This window comes from Oncorhynchus nerka, linkage group LG3 (genome assembly GCF_034236695.1).
Source record: "Oncorhynchus nerka isolate Pitt River linkage group LG3, Oner_Uvic_2.0, whole genome shotgun sequence".
Taxonomy (NCBI): domain Eukaryota; kingdom Metazoa; phylum Chordata; class Actinopteri; order Salmoniformes; family Salmonidae; genus Oncorhynchus; species Oncorhynchus nerka.
In genome coordinates this window covers 38,173,089-38,188,724 of record NC_088398.1, presented here as the reverse complement: position 1 = coordinate 38,188,724, position 15,636 = coordinate 38,173,089, and the positions used below count along the sequence as shown (strand labels likewise).

The 15,636-nt window shown below is 39.0% G+C and overlaps 1 protein-coding gene and 1 long non-coding RNA gene across 5 annotated transcripts in view; both read right to left on the bottom strand.

Annotated features, from left to right (window-relative positions):
- Nucleotides 1-1,729: 1,729 nt before the first annotated feature.
- Nucleotides 1,730-6,281, bottom strand: LOC135565310 (uncharacterized). The gene is made up of 3 exons (XR_010461508.1): nucleotides 5,701-6,281; nucleotides 5,512-5,579; nucleotides 1,730-3,001 (listed from the first exon to the last, which is right to left on the bottom strand). It is a non-coding gene; the product is annotated as an uncharacterized LOC135565310 (long non-coding RNA).
- Nucleotides 6,282-10,876: 4,595 nt separating this feature from the next.
- The window catches only part of LOC115107622 (carboxy-terminal domain RNA polymerase II polypeptide A small phosphatase 1-like), a 71,856-nt gene continuing 67,096 nt past the window's right edge, over nucleotides 10,877-15,636 (bottom strand). For all 4 annotated transcript variants that reach the window (XM_065011645.1, XM_065011647.1, XM_065011640.1 and 1 more), the window contains one exon: nucleotides 10,877-14,464. In XM_065011645.1, coding sequence (XP_064867717.1) covers nucleotides 14,336-14,464 — 129 coding nt within the window. In that variant the 3' untranslated portion in view covers nucleotides 10,877-14,335. The remainder of the gene's footprint in view (nucleotides 14,465-15,636) is intronic.

Here is a 15,636-nt window from a genome sequence, read left to right as displayed (position 1 = left end):
CATACTACTTGTTAGACATTGAGAACTGATACTATACACTAATTGTTGTGGTGAGATTGGTGTGGAGGTCCATGGGAGACTTTTACAATTTCTTTGGATTCCTCACGTCTGACACACTTTTAGAAAAAATTTGCTATAATTTAAAGAGGCCAATTTGCATGGGATAATTTAGCTTAATTTCTCAAAGATTAAATTATACTTCAACAAAATAACATTGCAAGAATGCTAATCTTATCTGTTTATAACAACAGAAACAATTTGCGAACAATCTGAGATGGTGGGTGTCCAAATCCTCTTTCTTGTGCTTTTTGATGTGGAACTTCCCACTGTAGTTTTGATTGGACTGATCATGTCAACATCCTATATTCAAAATCTTAGCTAGCAAGCTAGAAAAGCAGTCATCATGAATCAAGTTGACAATCTGCTGGCAAATCCTTTTCAGTCATACGTAGAGAAATTATAGAGAAAACGTATTGGTGCTCATCGGCCATTGGACATCAACATTACACAACAAGTTGGAAATCGCAAATTCAACAATGAGTGGTTTGGAAGGAACGAGTGGCTAACTGCAAGCATTGCAAAGCAATCACTGGCCTACCATCAGTAACACTGATTTGCAAATACATTCATTTTAAAATCCTACAATGTGATTTTCTGGATTTTTTTCTCATTTTGTCTGTCATAGTTGAAGTGTACCTACGATGAAAATTACAGGCCTCTCTCATCTTTTTAAGTGGGAGAACTTGCACAATTGGTGGCTGACTAAATACTTTTTTGCCCCACTGTACGTGATTTCTAGCTGCAGACTAGTAATCATATGTCTAAGATTTGCTCTTATTTTGTGGGGATTGATAGTCTCAGAGTTTAACCATTTCCATCCCTGTAGCCAATGCTCCATGTGGAATAGTCTTGTCCTTTGGTAGAGTTGTAGTTTAAACCACTTCACACACCAGCGTCACCCAGGATGTTTTGGTCTCAGAAATTCAAACATTTGCAACCTCAGCTCACTTTGGGGTTTGCTTAGTCTGATGTGAATTTCACCAGGAGTGGGTTTTATACATAACAGCAGAAAGGGGCAGTCCATGATGCCTAATGTGATGTCAGGGCTCACGGGGGTGTGGCCACTGACTAGTTAATCTTTATATGAAAATCCATACTCTCATTTAAAAGGTTAATATCACATGACATATTTTGTCACCCCGCTCCTCCGCTCTCTCCACTGGCTTCCAGTTGAAGCTCGCATCCGCTACAAGACCATGGTGCTTGCCTACGGAGCTGTGAGGGGAACGGCACCTCAGTACCTCCAGGCTCTGATCAGGCCCTACACCCAAACAAGGGCACTGCGTTCATCCACCTCTGGCCTGCTCGCCTCCCTACCACTGAGGAAGTACAGTTCCCGCGCAGCCCAGTCAAAACTGTTCGCTGCTCTGGCCCCCCAATGGTGGAACAAACTCCCTCACGACGCCAGGACAGTGGAGTCAATCACCACCTTCCGGAGACACCTGAAACCCCACCTCTTTCAGGAATACCTAGGATAGGATAAAGTAATCCTTCTCACCCCCTCCCCCCTTAAAAGATTTAGATGCACTATTGTAAAGTGGCTGTTCCACTGGATGTCTTAAGGTGAACGCACCAATTTGTAAGTCGCTCTGGATAAGAGCGTCTGCTAAATGACTTAAATGTTAAATGTAAATATTTTCAAAATAGTTTTTTTAATCACATACTTTTCACAATATTTAACATTTAATATTACAGTGCCTTTAAACCTGACAGCTGGGAAATATACACTTGAAGAGATACCGTTATGTGTGTTTCCTGTTCTGCATGAGATCATCAAATGAAACAACTCGTCATAACTGTCCCTTAACTGTCCACAGACTATTACCACATTCTCAAAAGTAGCAATATTGTTTAATTCTCCCATTTTGGGGATTAGAAGTTTGGCCAAGTCTCTGTTCTGGGAAATTCTCTCCCTCAACACTGCATGGTGGTTTCTGCCCGGTATTTACAACCAAAGGTAATAAACCTGGGTTAGGAGAGAGATTGAGAAAGGGGGAGCCATGATCTACACTGAGAAAGGGCCACGTCATGACACGTCACAACAGTTTGGGTAACACACTAATATATACAGTAACTCTCAAGAAGACGTACATGTTGATTGTTTTGCTCTAGGATGTCCACAGCTATCACGACTCAGGATAAGACCCAGAAAGTTTGAATAACAGACATATATTTATAAAACAGCAAACGACAGGTCAAGGGTAGGCAGAGGTATACAGGGCAGTATCAAAAGGTACAGAACGGCAGGCAGGTTCAGGGTTAGGGCAGGCAGAATCATCAAAACCGGGATAACTAGAATACAGGAGCTCAAGAAAACAGGAATATGAAAAACACGCTGGTAGGCTTGAATGAGACAAGACAAACTGGCAACAGACAAACAGAACAGGAATGAATGCACAGGGGATAGTAGGGAAGATGAGCGACACCTGGAGGGGGGTGGAGACAAGCACAAAGACAGGTGAAACAGATCAGAGTGTAACAGTAAACCACCCCCCTAAGGACTCCACCTGGTTGACGCATACCCGGTTGACTGGGATGCCGGCGGTGGAACTCAGCGATGAGGGCTGGGTCCAGGATAACCCTAGCGGGTACCCAGCACCTCTTCTCTGGGCCATAACCCTCCCAGTCAACGAGGTACTGGAATCCCCTACCCCGCGGCCAAACCTTCAGGAGGCGCCTCACTGTCTACGCCGGTTGGCCGTCGAGACAGGGGAGAGGGGTGGGACTGGAAACAGGAGACAAAGGGCTGTGAGACATAAGTTAAATCGTAGACACATGAAAAGTGGGATGTATAAGGAGGGTACGGGGCAACAGAAGATGAACAGCAGAGGGGCTAAGAATCTTGGAGATGGCCCCAGTCGGAGACCATGTCCACCGGAAGTCCATGGATTCAGAAGAAGTGCTGCACCATGAGCTGGGACGTCTGCTTGGCTGAGGATAGCTTGTGAAGAGGAATGAAATGGCAGCTTTAGAAAACTGGTCCACCATTGTAAGGATAACAGTGTTGCCATCAGACGGGGGGAGACCAGTGACGAAGTCCAGGGACATACAGTATATGTAATAATATTCGACTAGTATTGGACTTGATAGACTACAATGAGCACATTATGGAAGATAGCTTTATTTTATTTGTAGACTTTTACAAGGCATTTAATACAGTTGAACATTCATTTATTTTTGAGACTCTTCGATTTTTTTGGTTTTGGTCAATATTTTCAATGTGTAATTAAGACACTTTACAATAATAGTAACAGCTCTGTTAAATTATCCCATGGAACTTCCCAAAGATTCAACATTAGACATGGAATTAAACAAGGATGACCAATTTCTCCTTTCTTATTTTTATTGGTCACACAAGTTATGGCACATCATATAAATAAGGATAGTTTTAGGGGTATTCAGATACAAGACAAAGAGATAAAATGTTCACAATTGGCTGATGACACCATCATTTTTTTGAAAGATCATAATGAAGTCAAGAAAGCTATTGAGTGTATTAATGCCTTCACACATGTATCAGGTTTATCTCTGAATATTAGGAAATGTGAATTATTTGCGTTGAAAAGATGTGACTTAAACTCATTATATAATATCCCTGTAAAAGATGTGATCACATATCTTGGTATTACAGTTTGCAAAGATCAGAAAGAAAGGGCCAACTTAAATTTCTCTCCTATTGTAGAGAACATTGGAAAGAGATTTAACTCCTGGTTATTAAGAGATCTTTCTTTATCTGGATGTGTACTTTTCTCACAATCTGAAGGTCTGTCCAGATTAGTTTATACCTCCCTTGCCTTGGGTGTTCCTCTGTCAGTAACTAAAATGGTTGATACTAAATTATTTAACTTCATATGGAGGAATAAACCTCATTATTTAAGAAAAGCGGTAATATGTAGCACCCAAGGTGAGGGAGGGTTGAATGCTCTAGATTTTAAAACCTCTAATATAATATTTAAGATTAAATGGATACAAAACTATTTAAGAAATAAGGATTGCATCTGGAATATCATCCCTAATTTAATATTCCAACAAATTGGTGGTCTAGAATTCTTATTCAAATGCAACTTTGATATGGGTAAAATCCCTATTAAGCTTACAAACTTTCATAAACAAGTACTTCTAACTTGGAACCTCATGTACAAACACAATTTTTCCCATCATATGTATACAATCTGGAATAATAAAGACATAAAATACAAAAACAACTCTTTGTTTTTCCAGAACTGGTTTGACAACATTATTTGGGTTAAACAATTATTGAATAATGATGGACAACTATATGATTATCCAGAATTTATTAGAACACACAATGTTAAATTCACTCCTGAGGAGTATCAAATTGTTGTTAGAGCTGTCCCTAAAGGTGCTATTCTTCTTTTAGGAGAATATAACAGTACTCCAAGTGCAATTGTTGAGGATTTTGTAGCCTCAATACAACTAGAAGGAATTTACATTTTAAACTATAAATGTAATAACATGTATATAAGGAAACTATGTCAATATGTTACTATTCCCTCTGCTAAAATGTACTGGAATTGCAGCCCTAGGACAAGAGAACCGGAACAAAGTTTCGTTGTTATCTGGTAAATATTGTATATCTAATAAGGTGAAAGAAGTATCATACACACTCATTCATAGAATCTACCCTGTAAAGACCTTTATTATACACAGATTTAAAATAGCTATTGATAACAAATGTGTATTTTGTGATTGTGACCCAGAGACTCTTGACCATTTATTTTGGGACTGCTCTTATGTCAGAATATGTTGGTGTGTTAGAAGATTTTGTTTTAAAATAAACAACTATTAACGTTAATTTGAAAGACTGATATTATGTTTTATTTTGAACCAAATGATATGGACCCTGATTGAACTTGTATTGTTCATTTGTTTATCTTTCATGGCAGATTCTTTGGCCATAAAATTAAGTGGGTAGAGAACAATCCCCTTTTCACATTATTTAAGATAGAATTGAAATATTATTTTGAAATGATCAGTAAATGTAAAAACAAAAAAGCAATACGCACCATAAAAGTATTTAACATATTGAAAATGTATATCTGTTTTTTTGTCTTTGTTGTGTTCATAATAAAATAAAATAAAAATGTAAATTAAAAAAATAGCTTCCATAGCTAGGTTATTTATCATCAAATATGATTAGGTTGTCACGTTCTGACCTTAGTTCCTTTGTTTTGTCTTTTGTTTTAGTATGGTCAGGGTGTGAGTTGGGTGGGTGGGTTGTCTATGGTAGTTTGTCTATGATTTTCTATTTCTGTTTGGCCTGGTATGGTTCTCAATCAGAGGCAGCTGTCAATCGTTGTCCCTGATTGAGAACCATATTTAGGTAGCCTGTTTTCCATTGGGTTTTGTGGGTGGTTGTTTCCTGTTTAGGGGTTTTGTTTGTCGTTTTGTCTAGTGTTGCATATTTCAAAAAATAATATGAAAACTTACCACGCTGCACCTTGGTCCTCCTCTCCTTCCCCAGACGTCAAACGTTACATAGGTAGTACCTGTCTTGACTGCATCAAACCGGGTGAAACTAGTTAAACTAGCTATGCGAACTGAGGCTGCAGTGTATGCACTTTCTAAACCTACAGCTACAAAAAACAACTCCATTCAGAATATTATGTAGCAGCCTACCTGTTGGCTCTTGGTCATTGTAGCCTATCCTTCTCAAACATATAATTCTGTCATTTTAATTACATCATCCATTGATTAGAGATCTCGTAACTTTTGCCACACACAAAGACTCTGTGACTGTAGCCTATTGCTGCTTTGATGACTCTTGATTGGCCAACAACACGCTACATGCGCCACGCTCCACTCTCGTGAAAAGCAAGAGCAGCAGCATAAATTATTATCTCTCTCTACTGCAGCAGTCACGTTTGGATCTTCATGGGCCCTTCCAGACAAGTCAGTTAAAATTACACATACCTGAGACCCATGACAATCATATCAGATCCGGCCCAGACCTGTGACATTATTTAGAATTCTGGATCCGGTCTCGGATATTTGGGTACAGGTGGATCCGTGAAAACCTCTAGTTTGATGTCTCAACAAGAGACGCCTAGTTTTCATGCACATCTTTTCACTTGAGAAATACTGCACCAAACATTTTAGTTAGATGTAAAATTCTGCGACTGAGACTTCTTCTGAAAATGTCAAAATTAAAGACAGGTTTCTTGATTCATTTTAGATTAATTCAGACTATTTTTAGGAATTGTTTCTGTCTACGTTGTTGCTATGGTGGCTCGAGAGGGACAAACAACAATAATATTGCCCCTTTTTCGTAGATTTTCAAGCAAAGGTCTTTATTAGGGAGTTTGCGAGCACAGGCGGTCCCTTCGCCTAGCCGAGTTCTGCTGGCGCAAACCGAACCTACTGAGTGCTGCTAGGAGCAAACCAAGGGTTCTGACACCGAGGATGACAATTGGATGAAAATGTCATCCCGGTAAATAATTGAATTATCTTACCAAACTTAACACTATAAACACAGGCTACTGTACCATTGCCGTCATGCAGCGAGTGTGTAAGTATGGTGCTCCCAAATTTGTCTTGTAGTTTGGCTTGTAAAGTATAAACAAAAGACAGGAATGAAATATTTTAAGTTAACGGGTTAGGATTTACACTTTTCAAATTATTCATAATGTACTGTTTAAATCAGCTTGGATCTCAAACTAAGTTAAAAGAGCAACTGAATTAAGAAACCAACTTATCTGGTTGAAAACAGCCTACACTGCCTTCAGAAAGTATTCACACCCCTTGACTTTTTCCACATTTTGTTGCGTTACAGCTTGAATTTAAAATGCAGTACATTGAGATTGTTTGTCACTGGCTTACACACAATATGTCAAAGTGGAATTATGTTTTTCAAACTTTGTACAAATGAATTAAAAATGAATAGCTGAAATGTCTTGAGTCAATAAGTTTTCAACCCCTTTGTTATGGCAAGTCTAAATAAGTTCAGGAGTAAATATATGCTTTAACAAGTAAAATAAAACGTTTTATGGACTCTGTGTGCAATAATAGCATAGTGTTTAACATTATATTATAATTACTACCTTGTGTCTGTACACCACACAAACAAATTATCTGTAAACTCAGATAAAATTATCTGTAAACTCAGAGCAGTGAATTTCAAACACAGATTCAACCACAAAAACCAGGGAGATTTTCCAATGACTCGCAAAGAAGGGCATCTATTGGTAGATGGGGAACAAAAATAACATTGAATATCCCTTTCACCTTGGTGAAGTTATGAATTACACTTTGGATGGTGTATCAATACACCCAGTCACTACAAAGATACAGGTGTCCTTCCTAACTCAGTTGCCGGAGAGAAAGGAAACCGTTCAGGGATTTCTCCATGGGGCCAATGGGGACTTTAAAACAGTTGCAGAGATGAATGGCTGTGATAGGAGAACACTGAGGATGGATCAACAACACTGTAGTTACTCCACAATACTAACCTAATTGACAGAGTGAAAAGAAGGAAGACTGTTCATAATATTTCAAAACATGCATCCTGTTTGCAACAAGGCATTAAAGTAATACTGCAAAAAAGTGTTATGTTTGGGGCAAATGCAATACATCACTGAGTACCACTCACCATATTTTTAAGCATAGTAGTGACTGCATCATGTTATGGATATGTTTGTGATCATTAAGGACTGGGGATTGTTTTAGGATAAAAAATAAACAGAATGGAGCTAACACAGAAAAAAAAATCCTAGAGGAAAACCTGGTTCAGTCTGCTTTCCACCAGACACTGGGAGATAAATTCACCTTTCAGCAGGACAATAGCTCGAAACACAAGTCCAAATCTACACAGGAGTTACTTAGCAAGAAGACAATGAATGTTCCTGAGTGGCCGAGTTACGGTTTTGACTAAAATCCACTTGAAAATCTATGGCAAGACCTGAAAATGATAGCAAAGATAAACAACCAATTTGACAGAGCTTGAATCATTTTGAAAAGAATAATGGGCAAATGTTGCACAATCCAGGTGTGAAAAGCTCTTATAGAGACTTACCCAGAAAGACTCACAGTTGTAATCACTGCCAAATGTGCTTCTACAAAGTATTGACTCAGAAGTGTGAATAAAGAAGTGTCACGTGTGCGGCCTCTAGGTCACCAGGCTGCACGTTATGGAGCACAGTTGTCACCATCGTTACGCACATTATGACACTCACCTGGACTGATACTCCCTTTGATTCCTTCCCAAGGCGTCATTGTTTATTTTTCTTGTCTGTGCATTGTTCATGTTTCTTGATTTGTATTATGTTACGTTTATTTATTAAAACACTCCCTGAAATTGCTTCCCGACTCTCAGCGGACATCGTTTCACAAAGGTGCTTCTACAAAGTACTGACTCTGGGGTGTGAATACTAATGTAAATTCAATATTTCTGTATTTCACTATTAATACATTGGCAAGAATTTCTAAATCCATGTTTTCACATTGTCATTATGGGGTAATGTGTGGAGATGGGTGAGATTTTATTTAAAACGTTTTGAAACCAGGCTGTAACACAACATGTGGAATAAGTCAAGGGGTATGAATACTTTCTGAATGCACTGTATGTGGCAACAATATTAGTCAGAAACATGCCAAAATTAAATAAAAAGTGTAATTAGTATAATTTTGGTCATAAAGTCAGTATATTCCAAAACAGAGTTTTGTGAGATTTGTGTAACTGATGTCGTCACGATGTACATGAGGGTTGGGGTTTAATTACAATCATGCCTACGTACCCACTAACCTAACATAGCAGATGTAATATAAATGCATGAGCGAGGACTGGTTTTCAGGCTTCGCCCCTTCCTCTTTGTTTTTCCCCTGAAAAGTGGATGCTTCCGTTTTTTGTCAACTCTGCTGAGGGTGCTTGCCCACTAACACAAGATGGTAGTGCCAGTGAGAATCGTCATGCACAGAGAAACAGCTGCGCTGATTGCTTGCGTTCTATCCAAGCGTAGCCTCCAGACAGTGAGACAGACCTGCACATTAAGCAACGCTTCGGACTCAGACTTGTTTGTATAAGACACCCATTTCGCCAATGTTATGTTGGAAGAACACTTGGTCCCTATGCCCTTTATGGAGTGGCAACTTGCTTATGTGTTTGATAGTGATCACTCGAGTCTGCCACTGTTTTGGGTAAAATGAGAATTCAGACGATGCCCACTCGCATCCCAATTGCCAAAATTCAAAACCCATTCACAAATTGCGAGCATCTTGTGTCCTGCCGCCACCTGTTTTGTAACATGATTCGCTAGACAGTGTTTACATAGTGTAATATATAGTGAGAACGTTTTAAAATACAAAATGGCACAGTTACTTTATTGTGGTACTTTTTTTATTATGTTTTAGATTAGTTTATTTGGTAAATATTTTCTTAACTCTTCTTGAACTGCACTGTTGGTTAAGGGTTTTAACGGTAAGGTCTACACTTGTTGTATTTGGCGCATGTGACAAAGTTTGATTTGATTTTGATTTGAACACACGTCGCCACTTGCCAGTGACTTGATAAGCTTATTTAGCTAACGTGGCCTGTCTGCTCAATGTGCCTGCTAGCTACTGCTAGCTATCTTCATTGACTAGAACCCCAGAATTTTCAACCCCAGACGCAACATTGCGATTCTTCAATCAACGGAACACGTGAGGCTATTATAGCTACTATAGTTAGCTACTTAGCTAACTGAGGGTCACCGGTTATCCGCAATTCAATTGAACCTACATTATAGTATTTATGCAGTTGCATTCAAATACAGTATATCGTCTTTCCTTACTCAATCAACCATTGTGTATTACTCTATTTCAAGATAAGACAAAAATAAAACAAAAACAAATGCCCAAGATATTATTGAATTAGCAAACATAAGATGTTTCCCAGTACATTCCATCACTCAATATAGTATGAATCAACACTATAGAGGGATATTAGTTCCAACATTTTCAAATAATGAAATACAAGATATCTACTGTATGCTGACACTAATATCATACAAAACATGCATTTTGCAATGCATACATGAAGACAAATATTTGTCTTATTGCGGAAACCTGTTTAACGTTGTTGCTTGAATAGAACATACTGTACATAACATACTCTTCATCTTCAACAACACATGGTATCATCTTGATGCAGTATCCACATCAGAATGAGACGGATCGATATCTTGTTTGTGTTCATATTTGAATGTGAAATTGGAATGGTAAAGGTTACAATTTTAAGATATTTTTGTGTCTTTAAAAAGGCAGTCACTAGTTTGTGTCAAAGATAACAACAAGCAATTGAAATATTTGTGTAATTATTCCCAATGCCCCACCCACTTGAAACAATGCCTAGAAACAATGTCATCTTCAAAGGCTGTAGGTACATTCAATTGTCAACCAACATACAGTAAGTACAGAGTTGACGACTCAATTGTCTCTCTGAATAAGAGCATGTGCTCAATCCATAAAATGTAATGTAATATAAAAATATGCCCTAAAGTACAGTTGGAGAATGCAATTGATTGCAGACTAGGCAATGAATCCAGACTTGAGATCTGTGTTTGAGTGGAATCTGCTTGCAAATCTTCCATAAATATGAATAAATGTTCTATGCAAATGTCTGAAAAAGCACTGGGATATTATTTCAAAATTTGGCCCATAATGGGTACTTGCACTGAGAGTGCAAAACAATGAGAATAGCTTCCTAATATTTAGTCAGTTCCATATTACATTTTCTTTTTCATTTAATTTGTTTTCAACACCCCCTGCAATTGAATAAATCACTCTATTAGTGTATGCATCATTCATTGTAGGGAGATATTACCTCTTTCGACAAATCATGCTTTATTGTGGGAAAGTACAAATCGTTTTATAGTTCTTATAATTCATTAGCAGTTTCAGTTTCTTTACAGTACATGGATGTTAACGCTCTTGTTGCATGCAGTAAAAAAACTAACAGCAAATGATTAAAGTCATTAAAATAATGTTTGTATTTAAAGACGTAGATCTTGTCAAATTATTGCTGAATTGTATTTTTAAGGTAACGCAGATCCGCATGCACAGAGACGTAGTCACGTACATGCACAAGCAAACACGTCAGGAAGTGTCATGAAGAAAACTAAGATCGTTACAAGGCATGATTACAAGGAGTTATGAAAAGGCAACCCACTCAACTGACTGTACAGGTTAAATGAGCACCACATTAGACTTGCAATATGATATTGCATATAAAAAAAGTCTAGTTCAAGTACTTGAAAGAACAGAAGCATACATTTAGCTTGTTAAAACCAAATTTCACACATACAACTCCAGCATATGGATTACAAACCATATCCCAACCTGGACACCGTACTAGAATTATTAAAAGTTAGCACATTTTATTTAGTCAATATCAATTAATCTACGAAATAAAACATGACATCTTTAACATAGGTAAAATAAACATGGTTTAACAAGTTTTCAAACAACTAAAGTGGGGAGAACAAGTATTTAACACACTGCCGATTTTGCAGGTTTTCCTACTTACAAAGCATGTAGAGGTCATTTTTTTAAATCATAGGTACACTTCAACTGTGAGAGACGGAATATAAAACAAAAATCCAGAAAATCACATTGTATGATTTTTAAGTAATTAATTTGCATTTTATTGCATGACATAGGTATTTGATCTCCGACCAACCAGTAAGAATTCCGGCTCTCACAGACCTGTTAGTTTTTCTTTAAGAAGCCCTCCTGTTCTCCACTCATTACCTGTATTAACTGCACCTGTTTGAACTCGTTACCTGTATAAAAGACACCTGTCCACACACTCAATCAAACAGACTCCAACCTCTCCACAATGGCCAAGACCAGAGAGCTGTGTAAGGACATCAGGGATAAAAATTGTAGACCTGCACAAGGCTGGGATGCGCTACAGGACAATAGGCAAGCAGCTTGGTGAGAAGGCAACAACTGTTGGCGCAATTATTAGAATATGGAAGAAGTTCAAGATGATGGTCAATCACCCTCGGTCTGGGGCTCCATGCAAAATCTCACCTCGTGGGGCATCAATGATCATGAGGAAGGTGAGGGATCAGCCAAGAACTACACGGCAGGACCTGGTCAATGACCTGAAGAGAGCTGGGACCACAGTCTCAAAGAAAACCATTGGTAACACACTACGCCGTCATGGATTAAAATCCTGCATCGCACGCAAGGTCCCCCTGCTCAAGCCAGCGCATGTCCAGGCCCGTCTGAAGTTTGCCAATGACCATCTGGATGATCCAGAGGAGGAATGGGAGAAGGTCATGTGGTCTGATGAGACAAAAATAGAGCCTTTTGGTCTAAACTCCACTCGCCGTGTTTGGAGGAAGAAGAAGGATGAGTACAACCCCAAGAACACCATCCCAACCATGAAGCATGGAGGTGGAAACATCATTCTTTGGGGATGCTTTTCTGCAAAGGGGACAGGACGACTGCACCGTATTGAGGGGAGGATGGATGGGGACATGTATCGCGAGATTTTGGCCAACAACCTCCTTCCCTCAGTAAGAGCATTGAAGTTGGGTCGTGGCTGGGTCTTCCAGCATGACAATGACCTGAAACACAATAGAAAATCTTTGGAGGGAGCTGAAAGTCCGTATTGCCCAGCGACAGCCCCGACACCTGAAGGATCTGGGGAAGGTCTGTGTAGAGGAGTGGGCCAAAATCCCTGCTAGAGTGTGTGCAAACTCCAAGCCCGCTGTCATGTGCCTTTTACTGCGGAGTGGCTTCCATCTGGCCACTCTACCATGAAAGCTTAATTGGTGGAGTGCTGCAGAGATGGTTGTCCTTCTGGAAGATTCTCCCATCTCCACAGAGGAACTGGAGCTCTGTCAGAGTGACCATTGGGTTCTTGGTTAACTCCCTGACCAAGGCCCTGGCATCTGAGCTCAATTTCGAGTCTCATAGAAAAGGGTCTGAATAATTATGTAAATAATGTACTTCTGTTATTTATTTTTAATACATTTGCAAAAATGTTTAAAAAAAATGTATTTGCTTTGTCATTATGCGGTATTGTGTGTGGATTGTTGAGGATTTTTAAAATCAAAATGAATCAATTATAGAATAAGGCAATAACGTAACAAAATGTGGAAAAAGTCAAGGAGTCTGAATACTTTCCGTATGCACTGTACATGTAGGCTATTGCCTATTCAGAGGTGTATTCAGGGAGGTGGAACTCGCTGAATGGTGCAGATAGAAATATAATGAATTGAGCTGACACAATTCTATATTCTATCTGACAGACAATAGTTTCTGTTCCACATGATACATTGATATCTGAACGTTCTGTAATGTTACATCCTCCTGAAAAGGCTCCAGGACAAAGGACAATACACCCTTCAGTTGATAATGTACTTCAGTGAATGATTGTCAAATTATGATTAAGGTTATTTGTGCGTGTAATACATTTCAAACGGGGATGGGTGTAAACACTTATCTGATATAATGGATAAATGGGTCATCATAATCCTTGACTGATGTGATTCCAGTATTTTAAGCATGATTACTAACAGACAGCATAACTAAACACTGACCAAACTCAAACCTCTTCGTCTGAATGCATGCTTTCTGTGTGTTGCTACAGTCCATCCTTCGTCATAATCATACATCCTTGACACACACACACACAAACACACACACACACACGTAGTGAATAATTTCCAAAAATAGTATCTCATGTTGCAAAAAACACATGATATAATGTTCAGTTAAAAGGGGGTGACATTTTTTAAAACATTATACTTGTGGTACAGCAGGATATTTTAGGAAACAATAATATTTGAATGATTGTTGTTAAGTATGCCCTTACTTAGGCATTTTGGGTAAAATATATTAAAACGTGGGAATGGGTTGAGTTATCTTGATCTCAAGATGAAACCCCTTTGTTTTGTATATCGTATTCACCAAATAGTTTGCGAAAAGGACATTTAAATGATCACCGTTCCATGAAAAAGGGCTTCGCTTAACCTTGTCTTCAGGGCGAAAAGTCATAACCAAGAGGTGATTACCGCATCAAATGTGAAAAAATAATTGATACCATTCTTTTCAATGTTTGCCATAAAGCAGTTCCTCATTGTTCCGTCTCTGTGCCAAACTGAGTGGCCTCTCTATCACGTTTTGTGTGTATGGAATTTGGAGGACGACAATGACCGAGAGACACTAGCAGGTCCTTCTAGTGGGAAGAAACTTGAATCATGTTGCCCACCAGCTTCTTCTATGGCCCCCGTGTGGTGAAAAGTTGCCGCCAGTGTCTAATTACGCACTAGCTTGCAATCCCCTGCTGCTTGAGAATATCGTAGACATCTTCCACTTGGCTTAGTCTCTCGAAGAATGGGATGAGATCTAGTAGCTCTGTGTCGGCCATGTCTTCGAACCAGGATGTTACGGGGACCTGAGTGTGTGAAAAGTTATAAACAAAGTTAAACAAAGTAATGACACATATCTATGTGTACCAGTGAGTTAGTTATATGCACACTACCGGTCAAAAGTTCTAGAACACCTAATCATTCAAGGGTTTTTCCTTTTTAAAATGTTGAAACTATTTTCTACATTGTAGAATAATACTGAAGATACTGAATAATAGTGAAGACATCAAAACTATGAAATAGCACATATGGAATCATGTAGTAATTCAAAAAGTGTTAAACAAATCAAAATATATTCTTCAAATAGCCACCCTTTGCCTTGATGACAGCTTTGCACACTCTTGGCATTCTCTCAACCAGCTTCACCTGGAATGCTTTTCCAACAATCTTCAAGGAGTTCTCAAATATGCTGAGCACTTGTTGGCTACTTTTCCTTCACTCTGTGGTCCAACTCATCCCAAACCATCTCAAATTAAAACCCTTGAATGAGTAGGTGTTCGACAACTTTTGACAGGTAGTGTTATATGCAGAATTAAAAAGAAATCATAATTAAAAAAGTTAATATATTCATAAGAATGTGAAAATTCACATTCTTATGGATAGGCCATAGGTGAACAAATGAAAAACATTTTTAGACAGACAATGCATTCTGAAAGCCGTAAATCTCGACCAGGAGAGGGGTGGAGACAAGCACAAGGACAAGTGAAACAGATCAGGGCATGACAAGGCCACTCTAAAATGTGCACACAACACAATGTCAAAAATGTGTCAAGTTTTGAGGGAGCGTGAATTTGGCATGCTGGCTGCAGGAATGTCCACCAGAGCTGTTGCCAGAGAATTGACTGTTCGTTTCTCTACGATAAGCAGCCTACAACATCGTTGTAGAGAATTTGGCAGTACATCCAATCGGCCTCACAATCACATGTAACAGACTACATGTGACCACACCAGCTCAGGACCTCCATATCCGGCTTCTTCACCTGCAGGATTGTCTGAGACCAGTCACCCGGATAGCTGATGACATTTCTGCACAAACTGTCAGAAACCGTCTCAGGCAAGCTCATCTGCGTGCTCGCCGTACTCATCAGGGTCTTGACATGACTACAGTTCAACATCGTGACCGACTTCAGTGGGCAACTGCTCTCCTTCAATGGCCACTGGCCATTGTGCTCTTCACAGAAGAAATCCGGTTTGAACT